This window comes from Dunckerocampus dactyliophorus, chromosome 7, assembly GCF_027744805.1.
Source record: "Dunckerocampus dactyliophorus isolate RoL2022-P2 chromosome 7, RoL_Ddac_1.1, whole genome shotgun sequence".
Lineage (NCBI taxonomy): Eukaryota > Metazoa > Chordata > Actinopteri > Syngnathiformes > Syngnathidae > Dunckerocampus > Dunckerocampus dactyliophorus.
Window position 1 is genome coordinate 23,098,521 of NC_072825.1, and position 19,492 is coordinate 23,118,012.

Consider the following 19,492-nt stretch of genomic DNA (forward strand, 5'->3'; position numbering starts at 1 on the left):
ACATCCCAGTACTTGCTGGCCAGCATACTCGCCCGACATGTCACCCACTGAGCATGTTGAGGATGCTCCGGATCAGGGTATGTTTACGGTCTTTGAGGAAAATAGCGGTCACAGCAAATGCCAACTGGCTAAAGTACACATTTAAAGTGGCCTTTTATTGTGGCCAACCTCAAGCACATCTGGGCAATAATCATCAGTCTCATCAGCATCTTGATATGTCACACCTGTGAGGTGGATACGGTAGATCGCTAACACACATTTACACAGATGTGAGAGCAATATTTAAAAGAGATAGGCCTTTTGTGTACATAGAAAAAGTTTGACATCTTGGAGTTCAGCTCATGAAAAATGGCAGCAAAAACAAGTGTTATTTTTAGATTTTTGTTGAGTGTAGTAACTGGCTTGGACAATGTTAATTATTGCCAATATGTGTAGGGATGGGCATTTCAAAACGGAATGTAAAAATTGATCAATTAATATATATTTTTAATGATTTACATTTTTTTTAGTATTTGTTATCGAGCCATCCCTCCATCTTCCTCCGCTTATCCGAGGCATTCCCAGGTCAGGTGAGAGGCATAGTCTCTTATGTATTTATATTACGTATGAGGGCTGTAAATCTCTTTGTGGTAGACGATTCGATGCGCATCTGGACACACAAGTTACAATACAATTTAAAAACAATATCGTTTAAAAACAATCATTCGATACATGGCACAAATGATACCATTTGATGTAATTTGATATGATACGGTATTGTCAAATGTGCAAACACCTGGCCACGTGAAACATTCAGGCTCGCAAAAAAAAACCTTAAAAAAATAAAATAATTTATAAATAACTACATCAAATTTTATGGAAATGGATATCAGTTTTGGAAATATGAGTCATTATTTTATTCGAAAAATTAGAAACAGTTGTTGCATGTGTAAGTTGTTTGTTGCGAGCACCGATTTTTTTCCATGGTCCGTGAAGGCACCATCTAACTTTGTTCCACGTTGCACAGACTACTATGCTACTATGCTACTTTCCTTTCACCTCATATTTGGTACCAAATGCTGATACTATGTGGGAATGCATAAAGGTAAGATTTGATGGCCTTATTGAGTGCTAACGTGCATACTTGTGCGGTGCACCTCACTGAAAAACAAACTCCAGGTTTGTACTGTGGATGGTGGGTCTAGCACTAGCAGCTAGCACGCTGCTAATGCTATTTAGAGCCATTCTCGTCTTCAGTGAGGCAAAGCCGCGGCGCATGCGCGATAGTCGTTTCGCCGGCAGCCCAGACTCTCGCGTCTGGCAACCGGTTGCTAGTCTTGGTGTATGTCACTACAATCGGTTCATCTAAGGATTTATGGCTGGCTTTTATCGATCCAGGAGGCTGCTGCCAATGCAGCCGCATCTCTCGCTTGACAAACCGGATATCACACTGTGCTGTGTAGTTTTGTGTGGTTGTAGCTTAATAGACACCCAGGTTATGGGGGTTGTTGGAAAGACTACCAGATAATGTTAACACAGCCGGAAATCTTCCATCTGCTTTGCACTTGGTTTCACTTCAAGTGTGTTTTCGTAGTACGATGCATGAAATGGATTACAAACTCAAATCAAGTCAGTTAGCTGCATGTTGCAGAGCAAGTGCTTTATTTTCATACCATAATGTAACTGCAGCGATAATGTTGAACATCTGTACAAATGCAAATAACAAAAATGGGGGACAAAAAAAATGTACAAAGTTATGCAGGCAAGGATCAGTTGATGATATACAAACAATGTATTTATGCGTTGAAATGAGCCTCCACGTAGACAAAAGGCAAGTGCTACTATGCAAACATTATGTACACACGTGTTTCCCTCCAACAAGAGAGGTGGTTGCTTTACATGTACATGATTATAGAAATTCAGGGCGTTATGTACAACATTTATTACATTTAATAAAGTTTTAATGTGTAGGAATTATTCTCATACACAAAACTTTCCTCCATATAAAGCAACAAATATTAATTTTCCTGAAATCTGCAATTTTTGTCACAACAGTGACGTCCTCCTACTGAGTCCAACTGAAATGATTTGATGTGACATTTTGTCTAATAATACAAGGTGTGGTTTCAAAAGGTGGAATAAAGCCCTTTTTGAGGAGAACACATTCGTCCACACACTAATGAAGGGGTGTCCAAAGTGCGGCCCAGGGGCCATTTGTGGGCCAGGGGCCATTTGCGGCAGGCAGCATATTTAAAAAAATGAAATGAAACATAGCCAAGAGGATTAGGCTGAAAAAACATACAAAGTTACAACAACAAAGACAAGATATGATGTTAGTCTTTTTACGACGGAGTATTCAGGCCACATTGGGGGAAAAAAAAACGGAGATTTCGAGAATAAAGTCGTAAATTTACGAGAAAAATAGTCGTAATTTTACCTTTGCCCAAGGCCAAAGGTCACATAAGTCCCCCCTTTTCATAGCTGTCTCAGGCAGGCCTGTTACGACGGAGTATTAAAATAATCGGAGATTTCGAGAATAAAGTCCTAAATTTACAAGAATAAAGTCATACATTTTCGAGAATAAAGTCGTAAATTTACGAGAACAATCTTGTAACTAAGTTACCGGCTTAGCCTGAGACGGCTACGAAAAGGGGGCACTGTGACCTTTGGCCTTGGGCATGTGGAGGGGGTGGGGTAAGGAAGGCGGAAGTGAGAAGGGCTAGACGTGCTAATATGTTTGTGTTCAACTGCTCTGTTTTGCTGCCACGTTATCAATAAAAGCTTGCCTGAAGCTAGAGGAGAGTTTCCTTCCTTCCTGAAGAGCTGTGCTCTATTTTCCCTCCGACACGTAACATTACGCTTTTATTTCCCGTAAATTTACGACTTTTTTCTCTTAAATTTACAACTTTGTTTCTTGTCAATTTACAACTTTATTCTCGCAAATGTACGACTTTATTCTCGAAATCTCCGACGTTTTTTTTTTTCAATGTGGCCCGAATACGCTGTCGTAACTATTTGCTTTGTCACGTGGGTCTAAATAGGTTTCAGCATATCAAAGTGCGTCCTTTAACTTGTCTGCATTTGTGTGGAAAAAGGCTGGACACCCCCACACTAATGCAAAGGTTAAGACTTAACACTGTAAAAACAGAAAGCTAAGCAACATCGCCCACCTGAAATCAAGGTAAAAACACTTATTTTTGGCCTAACAAGCTGTTTTTCTTACTATAACATATTGCATGCTAAGCAATATATTTTAAGTAATATATAATATAAAAGGCTTCGCTACACATCTTAAAATAAAGCCTGGAGTTCTGCCAAATGTCTGCCAGTCAGCTATAGATGTGGGAGCTGTAAATTCATTTGATTTTTCTTCAGCCAATAGGCTAACCTAGCATGATGCTGTCGAAATGTGTCGGGAAAGTTAGCGCTGTAGCTCACATGGCTACGCTAGTGTTGCTTATGTTTGTTGTTGTTGTTGTTGTATGCGATATATGGCACCTATTACGTTGGGCAAGCGCAGACTTACAGTGTACAGTCGTCCCTCGCCACATCGCAGTTCGGCTTTCGTGGCTTCACTCTGTCACGGTTTTTCAAAAAGATATAAATTCATAAATCACACTGTTTTGTGGTTGAATACGACCTGTCGAAAAAAATGCACATTTAAGCAAATTTGACATATATTTTTGCCTAAATGAAGCACTTTCAAGCTAAATAAAAACAGCTAAATGAACTACAATACAAATATAAGGCATTTAGAAGACACATTCAAATTGTGATATGTAGTAGTCTACACGTGCCAAGCAACCAAAACTCATCTTTGAACCCTGACATTACTCCCTGTCCTCCACACATCGAGAACTATTGCAACACGAGCACGAGTTGTATTTATGTCTATTTATGTTTCTCGGATTATATCTACTATATTGGGTAATACTAATGAATGTGACTGTAGGGGTGTTATTTCATGTCTAGAGGGCTGAAATAATGTTAAAGCCCGTTTTTAGAAGGTTGTAAACAGGATTTCTATGCTCTACTACGAAAATATTAGATTTATAAATAAGGAATGCCACTTTGTGGAAATTCACTTATCACGGTCAGGTGTGGAACGAGCTGACTGCAATAAAAGAGGGATTACGATATACTGTATGTAAAAAGTGTATCAAGTACACAATAGCACTTCTTGGAGACACACACTCATGGACAAACAGCTCATTAGCATTAAACACACACCTGCTGTCTAGATTTTGGCACTTTAGGTAATATAAGTCAGGTTTCAGTACACACATCACTGGTCTAGGAGTAAAGTGACTCGTAAGAAAAACCTTTTAGCCAAAATGAACATTTCTTTACCTTGATTTCAGGCATTTTGATTCGATTTGCACTTTTTGCAGTGTGTAAGCTGCTGTAAAACTTCGATACAAGAGTGAGTAACAGAGGAATTTTGACGCAAACACCCTTCAACTGACATGACGGGGAATATTTCAAGTGTTAAAACAATGGATGTTCTCGTGACACATTCTCGCTGGTGTATTCCGTAGGGGAAGAGGGATCCGCTGAGAATGACAGCTTTTGGAATATGGCTATTGTAGCCTCTGGCACCGCAGAGGACAAAGTGCATAGACAGCTGTGTGACGTACAACACAGTGCTTTAAGCTTTAAGCATTCCTGCTCAGAAAGTGGGGAAAAAGATCCCGTTTCCTAGGAGGGAGCGCATACAGTATGTCGCCATCCTGTTAAAAACAGAAGAGGCCTGAGAAAGATGGATTCATCAAGATGCTGGCAGGAGGTCACAAGGTGAGAAATCCAAGACAAAAGCCAATAAGAGGCAAAAGGATCAATAGCGTACTGAGAAGGAAATGGATATGAATGTTGGAAGCTGAGGCACATTGTGACATTTTGGAAAGCACTGGCTTAGAAATAGGAAACCATACTAGTTATGGGAAGAATCATCGTCACGCACACGCACACACACACCTCTTTGAGTTCTAAACTTTGCGGGGCAGACAAAAAAAGAAGATGCAAGTCATATGAGAGACATGTTAAAGCTTGAGGTGGTGAGATGTTTGAGACTCCGAATGAAGCTGCCTTGCTGCTTATCACAGTGTTCATACATTATATTTCTATTGCTTTCCTTTCAGCAATGATGATAATAGTCTCACGGGTCTCTGTTGTGTTACATACTGTATTTCCATCTAACATCCAACTTTAAACTTCACTTGGTCCAAGGAGGAGATGAAAAACCGGGTTAAGACGCTGATTCTGCGAACACAACGAGAGTGTTTGTGTGATTGTTGCCTTTGCACGCCATCGTCACAATGGATTTAAAATGAAATCATCAAGATGTGACTTTCAGCTTTAACTGAGGAGGTTTGACAAAGCATGGCCATTTTATGCTGGATCTATGTTGAATTTGCACATTTTCCAATCTAATATAGGACGAAAAAACCACGGGTGAGGCAGCAGCGTTTTGCGTGGCACGTGTCCGTTTCTTTTTGGAAGCGTGTCGCCAATACAGTCAAACCTCTGTTCTCATACGCCCCAAAAGTTTGCCTTGGTTTTCGTATACTGTCTGGGTTTTCGTTCAGTATTGCACGTAACAATGTACCGTAATTTCCGGTGTATAAGATGCTACTTTTTTTCATGCCTTCAACCCTGCTGTTTATAGAATGATGCGGCTAATATGTGGTCACGTTCTTGTCTCGCGATATCTCGTGTGCTTCGGAGCAGCGCCCTCAACATGGAGAACACGTGAGGTCCATGCAGTGAACTGTAATACCAAATGTGACCAGTAGATGTAGTTATATCCTCAGTAATGTTGAGCAAACGTCTGAAGAAGTGACACTTGCTTCAGGTATTCTGGCATGAGAACATGGCGGCACACCGGGGCTCTGGTAGAGTGTGTCCGACCACAGTGCACCTTCCTGGGCCACGTCAGGTGGCTCCACCTGCTTTATATCATGCTTCTACCCACCGCCGGGTAGTGCGGAATTTACGGTAGTTCGTTTGCCATGTACATTATAATACCTGATTGAGTGTGACTGCTAAATAATACGGCATGAGGCCAAAGAAATTTGCGAGTGCCTGCAATTTGATAAAGAAGGTGAGAAACACTATTGAATTTGACCTTGCCAGGATGTACAGGAAGTCCGCATCAACAATAAGTAACATTCATTCACCATTTATATTTATTTCACATTGTTTTCTGTATGTAAAACTACAATTGTTGTTGATAACATTTATTTTTTGTAAATATTTTTGGGTGTTTGGAACGAAGTATTGGATTTATATTATTTCCTATGGAGAAAATTGCCTCGGTTTTCATACGTTTCAGGTTTTGTAAACCTTTTGGAAATTACAAACCAAAACGAAGGTACCACTGTATAACGTTTGCGGAAAGATTTATGATACACCTTTACTTTCTACAGCATGTGTAATGTATTTCATGTAAGAATGACATCATTATTATTGCTGAGGCACAGTACCCTGCAGCACCTGAAGGGGGCGCACATGTAAACCAGTGGCTCATTGGCCATCAACCTCACCACACGTCACTCAAAGTACGTATTGGCCCGGATACAAAACGAGTCTAGAAAAAGACAGGTTGTCTTATATTTGGATTCTCGAGATTTGTACAAACCAACAGGCGGCGCCAACCGACGTCTCCCCGAGCCAGTCTTTTCTTCCTGTCACTCACACATACATGAAGTGACAGGCAGGCTCTATTGGTTTAAGATCACACCACTAAAAAGCAAATATACACACACGCCATATTATGTTAAAACTCCGTCAATTGAAGCTTGAAGTGTGCAACTCGATCGCATTTTGATTGAATTCAAATCCACTGTGGTGACGTATAAAGGCAGTCATAAAAACTCTATCATTGTCCACATACATCTGGACCTAACTGTACCTGACATGCTGTCCAAGTCGGCTGTCAAAAGAATTTAGTAGGATTTTGTACAAAAATGAATCTGAAGTAACGCACGTCACTACTTCATTTTTAAAAGTTATTTCTTTATAATGATTATTTATATAGCATGATATGCTCTAACCACTCACCCTAACCAAGTTCACAGCAAAATATATGTTTGAAGTTGGACTATAGTCCAGTGTGGGTGGAATGCAGCGGAACCTTGTAAAGTCCCACAAAAACTACAAATCGTGTTTGTAGGTACAACTTTTCAGGTCAGGATTAACTGCATAGGTGTTTGGCTTTTTCTTTGGCTTTTTTTTAATGTTATCACAGAAGGGTACCAGTGCCATAGAAACAGAAATAGCGCCTACTGTAGCATAGGAGGGCGATACACACCTGTGCCCTGGCTGCTCAGTACAATATGGCTAAAGAAGTGACCTGCTTTTATAAACCTTTACGACCATAAAGAATGTTTACCTTTGATGATATACTGTAGGTACTATGAATTAACAATTAATAAACTTGGATGACAGAATTTTGAAGTAGTTTAGAATGTTAAAATGTTAATTCTAACGTTTCCTGTGCAGTTAATAAAGGTGTTATGATGGTCATAGTTTGCACTGTATTATTGTTATTTCCAATGGGAAAAAATGAAACCTTAAAAACCTTAAAAGGTTCTACTGCACAGTGCCTATTTTTTTGTACAATTTCCTACTAAACACTTGTGAAAACATACTAGGTGTCTCCGTGAAATGCTTTGACTCATAAGTAAGTCCACTGGTGAAATAGAGACGCTTTAAAAGATGACCATCTCCAGTCTCTTCCCTCTTGTTTCATGAACGCTTTGGTCCATTTTGTACCGCTACAAAAAAACACTGCATGAGCAACGTCAAAATAGCAATTGTAAAAAAAAAAAAAAAAAAAAAAAAAAAGAGTGAGAAAAAAACATAAACATGAGCAGGTTATAGGCTCTATAAAAATACATACCATGGCTACTGTAAAAAGAACAGCCTTGGAGGCCTTGAGGTTCTTCTTGATGGGGCAGAGGGGACCAACATGTGCAGCATGGGGAGCCTCAACAAGCAGAGGAAGGGGGTCGACCACCAGGGCTATACAGTCTGTTTGCTCCCTAGTGGATGGGGTTAATGTCTGTTCGGCTGTTGGCCTGTCCGCGCACACTGCTGCCCCCTACAGTTGTGGTGGAGGTGGTGATGGTGTTGTGCTGAATGACCTGCTGTTGCGTGCAAGCTGGAGATGGACTTCCTGCTGGACTGCTCTCTGGACCTGAGAAGGGACATCATTGAGGAAACACTTTAAAGGGTTCTTCATGATGTTCTACCAGTAATGTGTTTCCCTAGAGTTTGTTTTTGAGCACCAAAAATGAGAAAAATCCATCTTTTCCCTTACTTGTTTGCTCCACTTTTGAGAGAAGAGGTGATCAAATGGTCTCTTCTGAACTTTCGGCTTTTCATGACATTATGAAGGTAAAACTTCCTTCCTCATGGACATGATACTGTCTCTGACCCACCTCTAGCTACTCGGAGGTGACTCCTCGCTATATAAACCAACCACTTCATGGAGCAACTGGGGGGTCGTGACCCAAAAGTGGGTCAGAGTGGTTTTCAGTGGGTCGCGGGTATTTGCCTGGGCAAAAAAAATATATATATAATGACTCGATGTCTGTGAAAGCACCTTGCATTCTTGTCTGTGCTATTCGCTTGCTATGCCACCATGAGGTGCGTGCATTTTTCTGCAGATATCCGTTGGAGAAGAGTGTGCCTTAAAGAGAGAGACAGCGTCTCAACGCTGCCGCTCACTTTGTGTTGAAAACACTCCCTTTAAATATAAGATATGTTTGCGTTGAAAAATTTCTGCTATTTGGGTCACCGCTGATCACTGAGGGGTAATGGTGGGTCCTGCTTTATAGCATTATAAACAAGCAGGCTTCGCTACGCATCGTAAAATAAAAGTTGGCGCTCTGCCAACTATCCGTCAGTCAGCTACAGCTGCGGGAGCTGTAAGTTTCATCATTTTGTTTTTCTTCATCAAATAGGCTAACCTAGCATGCTGTTAAAATGTGAGCGTGATGTTAGCACTGTAGCACACATAGCTATGCTAGTGCTGCATTATGTAGTTGTATGTGATACATGTTACAGTGTATACTGGATGCAAAAAGTGGATAAAGTGCACAATAGCCCTTCTTGGAGACAGACATGGTGTGGACAAATACAGCTCATTTGCATTAAAGCTACACACACAGAAAATGGCGTGTTCCAGAAGGGCTTACCAAAGGCACTTTTAAGCTGTCTAAATTCCAGGAACAATGCCAGATTTTGGACCACACACACTTCCAATAGACTATAGTGAGATCTCTGAAACTTACTTAAAATTGTTGAAAACACTATAATATTAGGGTGAACAAACATCCTGTTGTCCCAGAACATGTCCTATTTTCATATCCTCCCCTGGCTGTCCTGTTATTTATTTTTTTAAATGATGAAAATGTCCTGAATGTCATTGTTTGTCATTGAGCCATTAAATGGACCGCAATCAAGGCACACTGCTGCATGTGACAGACTCTTTGAGAGGATGTCTTGTGGGTGGCTTTTTAAATTAAAAGAAAATTGCACTTTTTTCGAAATTTTGCCCATATTACAATTATGAGGCATATTTGAGTAAACGTTAATTATCATTTGAGTATCTCATTGCAGGGCCGAGTGTCCTGGTTTTCAGTAATCAAAATGTGGTCACAATAATAATACGGGACCTTTTATAAATACCGTAAATTCCTGTGTATAAGCCGCTACTTTATTCTTAAATTTTGAACCCTGCAGTTTAAAGAGCGGTGCGGCTATTTTATGGTTGTAATCTTGTGACATCTCCTTTACTTCAAACTACTACTCGATTAAACACTGTGCTGCTCTTGAGTCAGTGAGGAAACGGTAGCTCTTTCTTTGGTAGGAGCCAATCACGAGCTACAATGGAACTCACGACGAGCTTGTCGACCCAACGGAAATCGCAGGAGGTCATTACTCAATAGAACAGTCTGACTCACGGTGTCATCTAAGAAAGAACCCTGAAATCATCACACAGCAACTTAATACGGAAAAGGTGGGTAAGAAATATACAAGACAAGTACCAGTACAAGTGTAGAATGACAGCAATGGCCGGAGAGGGAGCAGGTGCTCCTTCAGGTGGATACAGGCCGTCATTGCCGTCATTGCATCATTGCATCTGAATGAACTGTTTTGATGGGAAGCATTACATGAGAAGTGAGAAGTTCAAATAGTTGTTTTTTATTCTACAATCATATTGGTACTTGTCTTGTATATTTCTTATCTACCTTTTGTGTATTAAGTTGCTGTGTGATGATTTTAGCGTTCTTCCTTAGATGACATCGTGAGTCAGACTGTTACAGTGACCTCTGCGATTTCCGATGGGTTGGCAAGCTCGTCGTGGGTTCCCTTGTAACTCATGATTGGCTTCTACCTAATAAAGAGCTACCTCTTTCTCACGGACTTGTACACGAAACAATATGCCATTTTATGATGTGGACATGTGCAGCTAATAGTCTGGTGCAGCTTATATATGTACAAATCTGTTTTTCTCACTAAATTTCGTGGCTGCGGCTTATACACTGGAAATTATGGTAGTACTGTGCAAAAGCCTTAAGCCACCATTAGATGTGTTGTTTTAGCAATACTTTAAGGACCAGCATATACCTAGAAAATCACTTACTAGAGTGTGGCGCTCCACCAAGGCTAAATTGCTAACAAAATGTAAAAAACAAAACAATTATGAAGTATTTGTGTTTGTTTGTCCATCTGTTTGTTAGTTAGCAGACTACTTCCTGGTTTATCCAGATTCAAATTCATGAAACATCCTTTTTTGGTCCATGTGTCATCATCCCCCTACAAAGTTAGGGCATTTCTAGTGTTTACGTAGAAGATAGTATCAGCCTGAGAGACACTGCATGTGTGCTTTTTTTAACGGATCATAAATTCACACCAAACATCCCACTTGTAAAAACAGGCCAAGAACAGATATCACCAACATGGAAAATAGAATCACTCAGCTCTGTAAACACACCTGACAGATTATGGTCACATTAAACAGGAAATGTGTACACAACCTAAGACCCATTGATGAATGTCTCGCCCAGTCTGGGAAGCGGCTCCCTGCTTTATAAAAGAAACATTCAGCCAGGACGGATGTGAGCCTGATTTTCCTCACTAAAGCCACACAGGGGAGGCTCCCCATCCTAATTAAAATGTATCTGGTATCAAAGGGTGGGGTCCTGATGTCATGGCTGACAGCAATCAGCAAGACGCAGGGTGTACGGACACAGGCGTGCACCTCATGACGTACTTCTCACGTCGTGTCTCTAGAAAACATCCCAGATGGGATTCAGACTACCTACTCCCAGCATGGGAGGAGTCTTGCAGAGAAAATGTGGGAACTAGAGCGCAAAATCTCATCCTGCTTCAGTCTGTGGAGTTTTTTTTCTGGCAAAACAATTACACTGTAAGAATAAAGTGTTTGCGTGACTCACTGAGGTAACCTTGGGACTCTTTTTGCATAGTGGTGATGGGACAGTCCTTGTGTGTGAGGAGGAGCTGCTTGAGCTGGGTCACCTCGTTCTTTAGCATTGTCACTTCATTCTGAAATGAAAGAAAACAGAACCATAATTTAGCCTGACAGCTGAATCCACTGACAGATGGTCTTTCATTGAAAGAGATTAAGGTTGAACACAATGCAAAATACCGGTTTTCATGTATTGTCCTTTATGGTGACGCCTAAAAGAAATGAAAAACAATCACCTCTTGTTTTCTTAGCAGTTAAAAACTGACTATAACTGTGTTATAATGTAAACATTTTATTTTGGACAAGTTTGTGTGACCACTGCATACACCCGTAAACAAAGTTAGCGCCAATGCTAGTGCTAACACGATATCAGCTGTGTCCTGGCTGGTCCACCAACTGTGGTTTTGAGAGTGTGGCGTACCCTCAGAGAACATGAACTGGCGATGACCCACCTCACATATACAGAACAGAATTGTAAATATTATTGCTAATTATAAAATTGTGGTTGCTTAAGTTTTAAACAAATTAAAAATGCTATATTACATGTCATTATTTCAACATTTTCCATCTTTTTCAAACTCATTGCAAGCTTTTTTGTATTATTTTATATATGTAATATTGTTGTTGATTTCTCCGCTGAGCGTTTATGAGGTCTGATTTCACTTCACTTTTCACTTTCCTTTTTTTTTATGCACTGTCGTCAGAAGAGTCTGCGTCCCACTTGAGAGAAATAATGGAGGTTAAAGTTATAAAGTCAGCTAAAAAGAGCTTCCTCAGTGTAGCACTACGTATTATTCCACCTACGTATTACTCCACCTACGTATTATTCCGCTGGAGCTCATGAGGACCACCTGCATGTTTAACACCCAATGTGACCTTTTTGTACCTGAAGCTGCATGTTGGTCTGCGTGAGTTCTTCTGCTTTCTTCTCTAACGACATCACCCACACTTTCCTCTTCTGTCTGCATCGTGTCGCTGCCGCTCGGTTTCGTTCCAGAAACTTCCGCCGACGTTCGTCCGGGTCTTCGTCCACTACCCTCCTGCGTCGTCCACCACTAGGGGGCGGGGACTGCAGCGTCTGCGTGGGCTGCATCTGCTGGGTGGCTGGAGACATCTGAAACATAGAGAGGAGGGAGGGGTCGGTGGTATGCATCATAAATGAGCTGTCTAAAGAGACATTATGTCTGCCAACTTCCAACCACAATCTCTGTGACACACCTGGAAAACGTCCATGCACCTGACTGCTCTCCATACAAGGGTCCATACATTTACCACCTTAAGCTATTTCAAGTGCGCCAACTGGCCTCAAAACAACATCTGGTTGAATGAGTGAGTGACTGGGCTGATTCACCAACCTGCCCACCTTGTTAAAGAGGTGTCGGGCACTTTTCCACCACCCATTTCCACTCAGACACAACTTTATATGCACTGACAGATCTTGACACAGACTTGGCAAGGTCAAGTGTTTGCAGTTTGGACCATTACCATTTTTATGAGAAGCATGGAAAACACAAGCAGCTTTAATGGATGCCGAGCATACATACAGTGTGTTGTTTTAATGCCTTAATGGTACGGTTGGAGCGCACAGTGACTTGTATCCCTCCGTCATCCAATAGGCTTATCAGAGTAAAGGACATCAGACAATGCAAGGACAGTGGTTTACATCGAGTTATTTTTAATGCTGTCAGCCGTAGTGAAACTAATTATACAGTGGACCTTGTTTAAGTCAACATTCCTCTGATTGGATGGCTCACGTCGACGGAAGTGATTGTCGACATAACCGAAAGTAACCATTGCTTGGACATTTACTTGTGACTTTGGCCAGACACACAAGGAGAATGTCGATAATAAAGGATTTTTCAACCTCGGTAGCTTGTTCACATCGTCGCGACCTCCATTTGTGCAACATTTAAACGGGTGCGTTTTGTTAGTTGCAGAAAGGGAGATGTAAGAACACTTCTTTGTTTGTCAATGTTGACTTTGACATAACCACAAATCTGCTTTTGCAAAAACATGCGCACAATAATTATGACGTTAACAATAGTAACCACACACATCAACATAAACGGACCGATTTGAGTCTCAAGTTTTCAGTCAACTATAGCAATGAGAAGAACTGTAATGACAACAACATAGCGGACCAGGACGTGATGAGTTGGTGGACTTACAGTAGATGGGTTGTCAACATAAACAGGGTCGACTTAAACGGGTTCCATTGTATTTGCAGTTATAAGCCGTAAGCCACAGTGCCTTGAACCCCATGAGGACCACACTCTATTTGCACCTGGGGCAACCACACTCTTTTAGCACCTGTGGCAGCCGAGCAGCGTAGATGGGCGTGGGGCATAGTTTCCAGAAGACAAGCCTTTAGAATCATTAAAAACAAAGCTCCAGACCTCTTCACCGCAAAACAAGCTGACTGAGTTGCAGCTGACCAACCTTAAGGGATTCAAATATAAAAATAAGCATGGCATTAAGGCAAAGACACTTTCATATTAATCAAGACAGACAAATGTCTATCGAGGCCAAACTGTAAACAAAGTGACAACATTTGCAGTTTGGTTTTACACAAGGACTAATGCATGCAACAAACAATACACCACAGAGTAAAAATGTATATATACTTAAAAAACGTTGTTATAAAATTCTATGTTATATGCAGGAGGGATGTAGCAGTGGTCAAAAAATGAAAAGGAGTTTGAGGCTCACACTTAAAAAAAAAAAAGAAACCTACAAAAAAATAGCAATCTTACAAAAATGGACTGGTAACATTACAAGAGTAAAAGGCCTACTTTTTGCAGTTTTATATTTAGAAAAAAAGTTTTAGGAGAATAAAGTCGTACAAGAACAGAATTATCTTTTTAGCAAAATAAATCGTATTCGTACGAGAAAGAAGTCGTAATACATGTTTTTGTAGACTTTTAAAAAAATATTACAAGATCAAAAGTCCTATTTTATTTCGAAAAAAGTAAAAAAAAAAAAAAAAAGTAACTTTATTACAAGAACGAAACCTTTTTTAACTGAAAAATGTTGCAGTACTTCAACAATGAAGTTGTAATATTTGTTTTTGTGGAAAAAAGTAATATTACAAGAACAAAATGTATATTTTTTTTTACAAAAAATGAGTAATACTACGAGAATGAAGTCACAATATTAAAAGGACAAAGTACTGTGGCAGGGGTGTCAATCTTTTCAGAGGACCACTTATAGCTGTGAATATATATGAATCTAAATATGAATATAACTTCCCAATATATCACATAATTGCCCAGGGGTTTGATTACTATACTTTTACTTGCTTTGAAATGAGAAGCCAAGTGAGAATGTCAAGGTGCCAAGCAGACATTCAAGTATTTATTTTTGATAACAAAAAAATGCTTGGAATATGTTGTTGCAGACAAAATTACATTTGTGAAGAAGTGCACGCAGTACAATTTTTCTGTCAAAATGAAACAATAAATACATTAAAAGGAAAAACGTGAAGTGGGTTATTGACACACATTACTCCCAAGCTTTCACAGGCCACCCAAAATCACGTGACCCCTGGGTCTCGAACTATTTTAGGTTTATTCTTATAATATTATGCTTTTAATCTCGCAAAATGATGTTACTGCTTTATTCTTGTAGTAGTATTATTCTTATCATTACATTTATACTCCAGACAGGACCAAACAGATGAAGAACAGTATGTTACCTGTGAAGCAGAGTGCATTGCAGGGTGTGGCGAGGTCTGGTGTGGGTGTCCAGGATGGAGGTGGGCATTGTGGGAGTTGTGATGGGGGTTGTGTCCCTGTGGGTGATGGTGGCCGCCCTGGCCGTGCCCCTGGCTGTGGTGGTGATGGCCGTGGTGCTGGTACGCGTGGGGAGGTGCTTGCATGTGCTGGTGAGGGTGCGAGTGCATGTGATGGTGGGTGCCTTGCTCTTGCCGCGACGACATCATCTCCATCATGTGGCCCATGGAGTTCATGTTTCCATTGGCGATGGCACCCGGGTGGTGTGAAAGTGCAGCCTTCAGCCTCTGGGTGGAAAGAAGGACCAAAAAGATTGTAACTGTGTTAGGGGTGGAGATAATTTGAACATTGTGTGGAATTAATTATTGATTATTAATGAATTCAAAAATACAGGACAAGTTTCCAACAGGTTCTATAAACTATCAAAGACTGATCCAAAAAATGTAGGATTATTTTTTGGGTGTGAATCACAATATGGGAGGAACTATGGCGCTTGAGCGCTTAGGTCTGCGCTCTCCGAGTGCCTCTCTAGTCTTTAAATTTATATCATCACTAATTCTCAATTGTTTGCTAACTTGCTAACAACCTTTGAGACACTTTTTTTTACAGCGGTGGGTGTGTGTGACAGGAAGAAAAGCTCTAACTAGCTTGGGAAGAAGTTGTTTCGCACCAAATCTCGAGACCCCGAATATAAGACGACCTGTTATTGTCAGGCGTTTTTTTCTAGGGAAAAGAATACATCTTATATTCGGGACAATGCGGTACATTTAATCTGAAGAGGTTTATTTATTATTATTAAATTCATTGAATGAATGAATTTCCCTGCTGTGGGATAAATAAAGTACAATACAATACAATACAATTAGTTGGGCCTCTGTGTCAGCTGTCTTTCCATACATCTTTTCATTTGTTACAGAGCAAATAAAGTTTATGTGTTAATACAATTGTTGAGAAAAAAAATATGTGAGTAAGTCAGTAATTTCTGACATCTGAACTAAACACCATCACATCACAATAATATTCAGTAAGTAGAGTACCAGTACTCCAAAAAAAAACATTCAATGAACCAATTTCACCCTATCGTCACTGATGGAAATGTAGTCCAATACCTGACATTCTCCATTGAGACATCATTACAGACGTGTATGACTTCCCATGTTTTAGCAGGCTGGTTGCCCGCAGTTATGATGGCTACATGCTCTGACTAGATAAGAAGACGAAGACCTCCATAAATGTATAAATCTGAGGAACAAATCAAAGCACTTAGTCTGTCCTCTGTCTCCCCTTCAGTTCTATCTTTCTCCCTCTTTACGTTCCCTCATTGCCCATCCCACGTCTTGCCTCTTCATATTCCTAATAACCTCGCACTCAGCTCATGTGTGTCTGGGTGTCTGCTTATAAGATGAGCTCTCTGGCGAGGTGTGAGGCTCAGACTGTTGACCCAGTAGCAGGTTTGTTTCTTTAAGCGTGTGGTCTACTTAGCCCTCACAGAGGTGGTGGTTCTTTTGCGACAGACCAGAGAAACACTCTCAAGGTGTTCTTATGTTGTTTGTGTTTACCTACTTGAGTTTTCCTCAAGAGGCTCTCTTTCTAGGCATGGCATATAGACAAGATAATACAAACACACAAGTGGCCACAGTGTGCAACAAGGGTTCTAATGTTGCAGTCAAGCTTAGACATGAAAAAAAGTCTGCTCGTCATTCATGGCTTATGCATATTGGCACAAATAAGAGGTAATAATTGTTTAGTCTAATGCAGTGCATAAATGCATTTAGATTGTGTTTGATTTACAACTTTTTGTAAAAACGTCAACTCAAGGCTACTGCCGAATCCCACACTTTCATTCCTTCTCTGAACTCCCTTCCCCCTTCCTCCCAGCTGCTGTCAGTAAGTCCATGGAGCGTCCGGGGCTCCATATCTTTTAACAACCTCTGCATTCATGATTCCCACAGGGAACGTCATCCAGCTGCTCTGGATCACAATACTTTAGACACGACCGGAGCACAACATCAGCTCGCCCTCTCCTCTCTTTCACACACACCAGCCACAAGTGAAAAACCTTTAAGCAGGAGTCTTCTCTACACTCTCAATTCCTGCATCACAGCAGGTTGCAAACTGGATTGCGAAATGATGACCTTGTCAAGCCTGTTTTGGCTGTGTACTTTCAGTTTTGTCATACGAGAGATGCCTCACATTGCGACACAAACGATACATTGATTTTTACTTTGTGTCCCCCAATTACATCTGATTCTAGAAGTCAGCCCTGGTAGCCACCGTAACCGCAGCCTCTACGGCTCAACTCCTCTGTGTTGTGACCACCGGGGTTAAAATACCACAGAGGCCACACTAACACACAGCAGGCAGCCTCAGGCCTGCAGCTGTCTCGGTATTACAGTCATACACACACATAACACAAGGACACTAACCACAGTGAGAAGAACAGCGATAAGGCAAATTCTTTTGGAAGAATCTGGGCACAGTATTGAAATACCACCCCCAAAAAATCAAATCGATCATGCTGCTAAGACAGAAAATGGATTAAATCAAGCTTACAGACATCCATCACGGTCACCGCTGTTGACGGGGACCTCGTCCGTGTATCACAGGATGAATTCTAAGGATGACAGCTCTCACAAAACACATTCCCATCAACCTTCAACTTGTCAGTCAGCACCAGGGAGGTGAGTCCCACCCCTCTTGTTAAAAAGGAAACCAATCAGACACCAGCCTTCTCAGTCACAGTGCATGGTATCGCAACATAATAACAGCATGTGGAATGGTTGTCATGCACATCTGAGCGCTGCTTGCAAAACGGACAAATAGCTGGATAGCAGGACATAGAGGGTAAAAGAAGGTGAAGAGTGAGAACCCTCAGTTAGAATGGAGTGTGTGTGTGCGTGTGTGTATGTGTGGGGGTTCTCCTACTCCTACGCCTACTCTTTACACGCCATCAGCCCTTGACAACGAGAGCTCGTTTATCAGTGTGTCTGAGAGGAGTCCAGCTGGCAGTGTGGTGCTGTCACTTTAGTAATTGAATTAGCCAATCCAAAACAGTCCCAGAGCGTCACAATCCAGATGCAGGTCAAACAGTTGTTAGGATGCTGAGAGGTGATGATTATGAAGTGGACCGAGCTGAAACAATGCAGCAATGCACCATTGTGGGACCAAAAGACACAAAAATACAGACAAACCTCAGTTTTCATATGCGCTAGTTTTCGTATGATTGAGTTTTTGTCTAATGTTTTGCCTCGCTTTGCGTACACTATCTCGGTTTTCGTACAATACGACATGTAACAAACTGGTCTGTTTGCCCTATACTGTATTGTTCGGCGTAATCGAGTGCCCGAACAAAGCACCCTATGTGTTGCTGACTCACAGTACAGTTTTTATTGAGTGTGACTCCTAAATAACCTGTCAAGGGCCAAAGAAAGTTGCAGGTGCCAACAATTTGATAAAGAAGGTGAGAAACACTATTGAATTTGTCAGGATGTAAGGGAAGTCTGCATCAACAATAATTATTTATAATTATTTTGCATTGTTTTCTGCATGTAAAACCACAATTATTCTTGTTTATGTATTTTTCAAATGTATTTCCAAATGTATTTTTTATTAATATTTTTGGGTGTCTGGAACAGATTAATTGGACATTATTTCCTACGGGAAAAATATTCATACGTTTCACTTTTCGTCTGACCATTTGGAACGAATTAATGACGAAAACCAAAAACCGTAATAGCTGATTGACAATGACATAAGTGTTGACATAAGCAGTTGTCGATATAACCAAAACAAAAGTTAGCCATTACTTGCACATTTACTTTGAAATAGCACTAATATGGAAAATGATTTTTGAACCTACAGTTTGTTGATATGGTTTTCCTCCATTTGTGCATGTTTTTATTTTGATTCGCGGTTAATGGGTTCCAGACCCAGCCGTGATAAGTGAATTTCCAAAAAGCAGGACTGAATATTTTCATGGTCAGAGCACAGAAAACCTGTTTACGACTTTCTAAATATGGTTTTTACCATTATTAGAGCCGTGTAGACATGAAATAACACCCCTATAGTCACCTATACACTCCTATTATTATTTGTTTACACCACATCACACAGGCTATGGGGTCACTGCAGAGGCATAAGAGATAGCCGCCGCTCATAGCATATAGAAAACTACCGAGCTAACTAGTTCGCCTCCAATTTATTTGTTCTAAACTTAAAGTTTTCAAATGGAGTGGGGAAGAAGGACAAAGTAAGAAGCCAAAAACTTACCACTTCCACACGGAAT

General features: G+C 40.7%; 1 protein-coding gene across 1 annotated transcript in view; it reads right to left on the bottom strand.

The window, feature by feature from the left end:
- Positions 1-1,650: 1,650 nt before the first annotated feature.
- creb5b (cAMP responsive element binding protein 5b) overlaps positions 1,651-19,492 on the bottom strand; it is a 70,473-nt gene continuing 52,631 nt past the window's right edge. Inside the window, exons 8-11 of the mRNA XM_054782453.1 lie at positions 15,171-15,494; positions 12,363-12,590; positions 11,445-11,553; positions 1,651-8,176 (exon numbers count right to left, since the gene is read on the bottom strand). Coding sequence (XP_054638428.1) covers positions 8,022-8,176; positions 11,445-11,553; positions 12,363-12,590; positions 15,171-15,494 — 816 coding nt within the window. The 3' untranslated portion in view covers positions 1,651-8,021. The remainder of the gene's footprint in view (positions 8,177-11,444; positions 11,554-12,362; positions 12,591-15,170; positions 15,495-19,492) is intronic.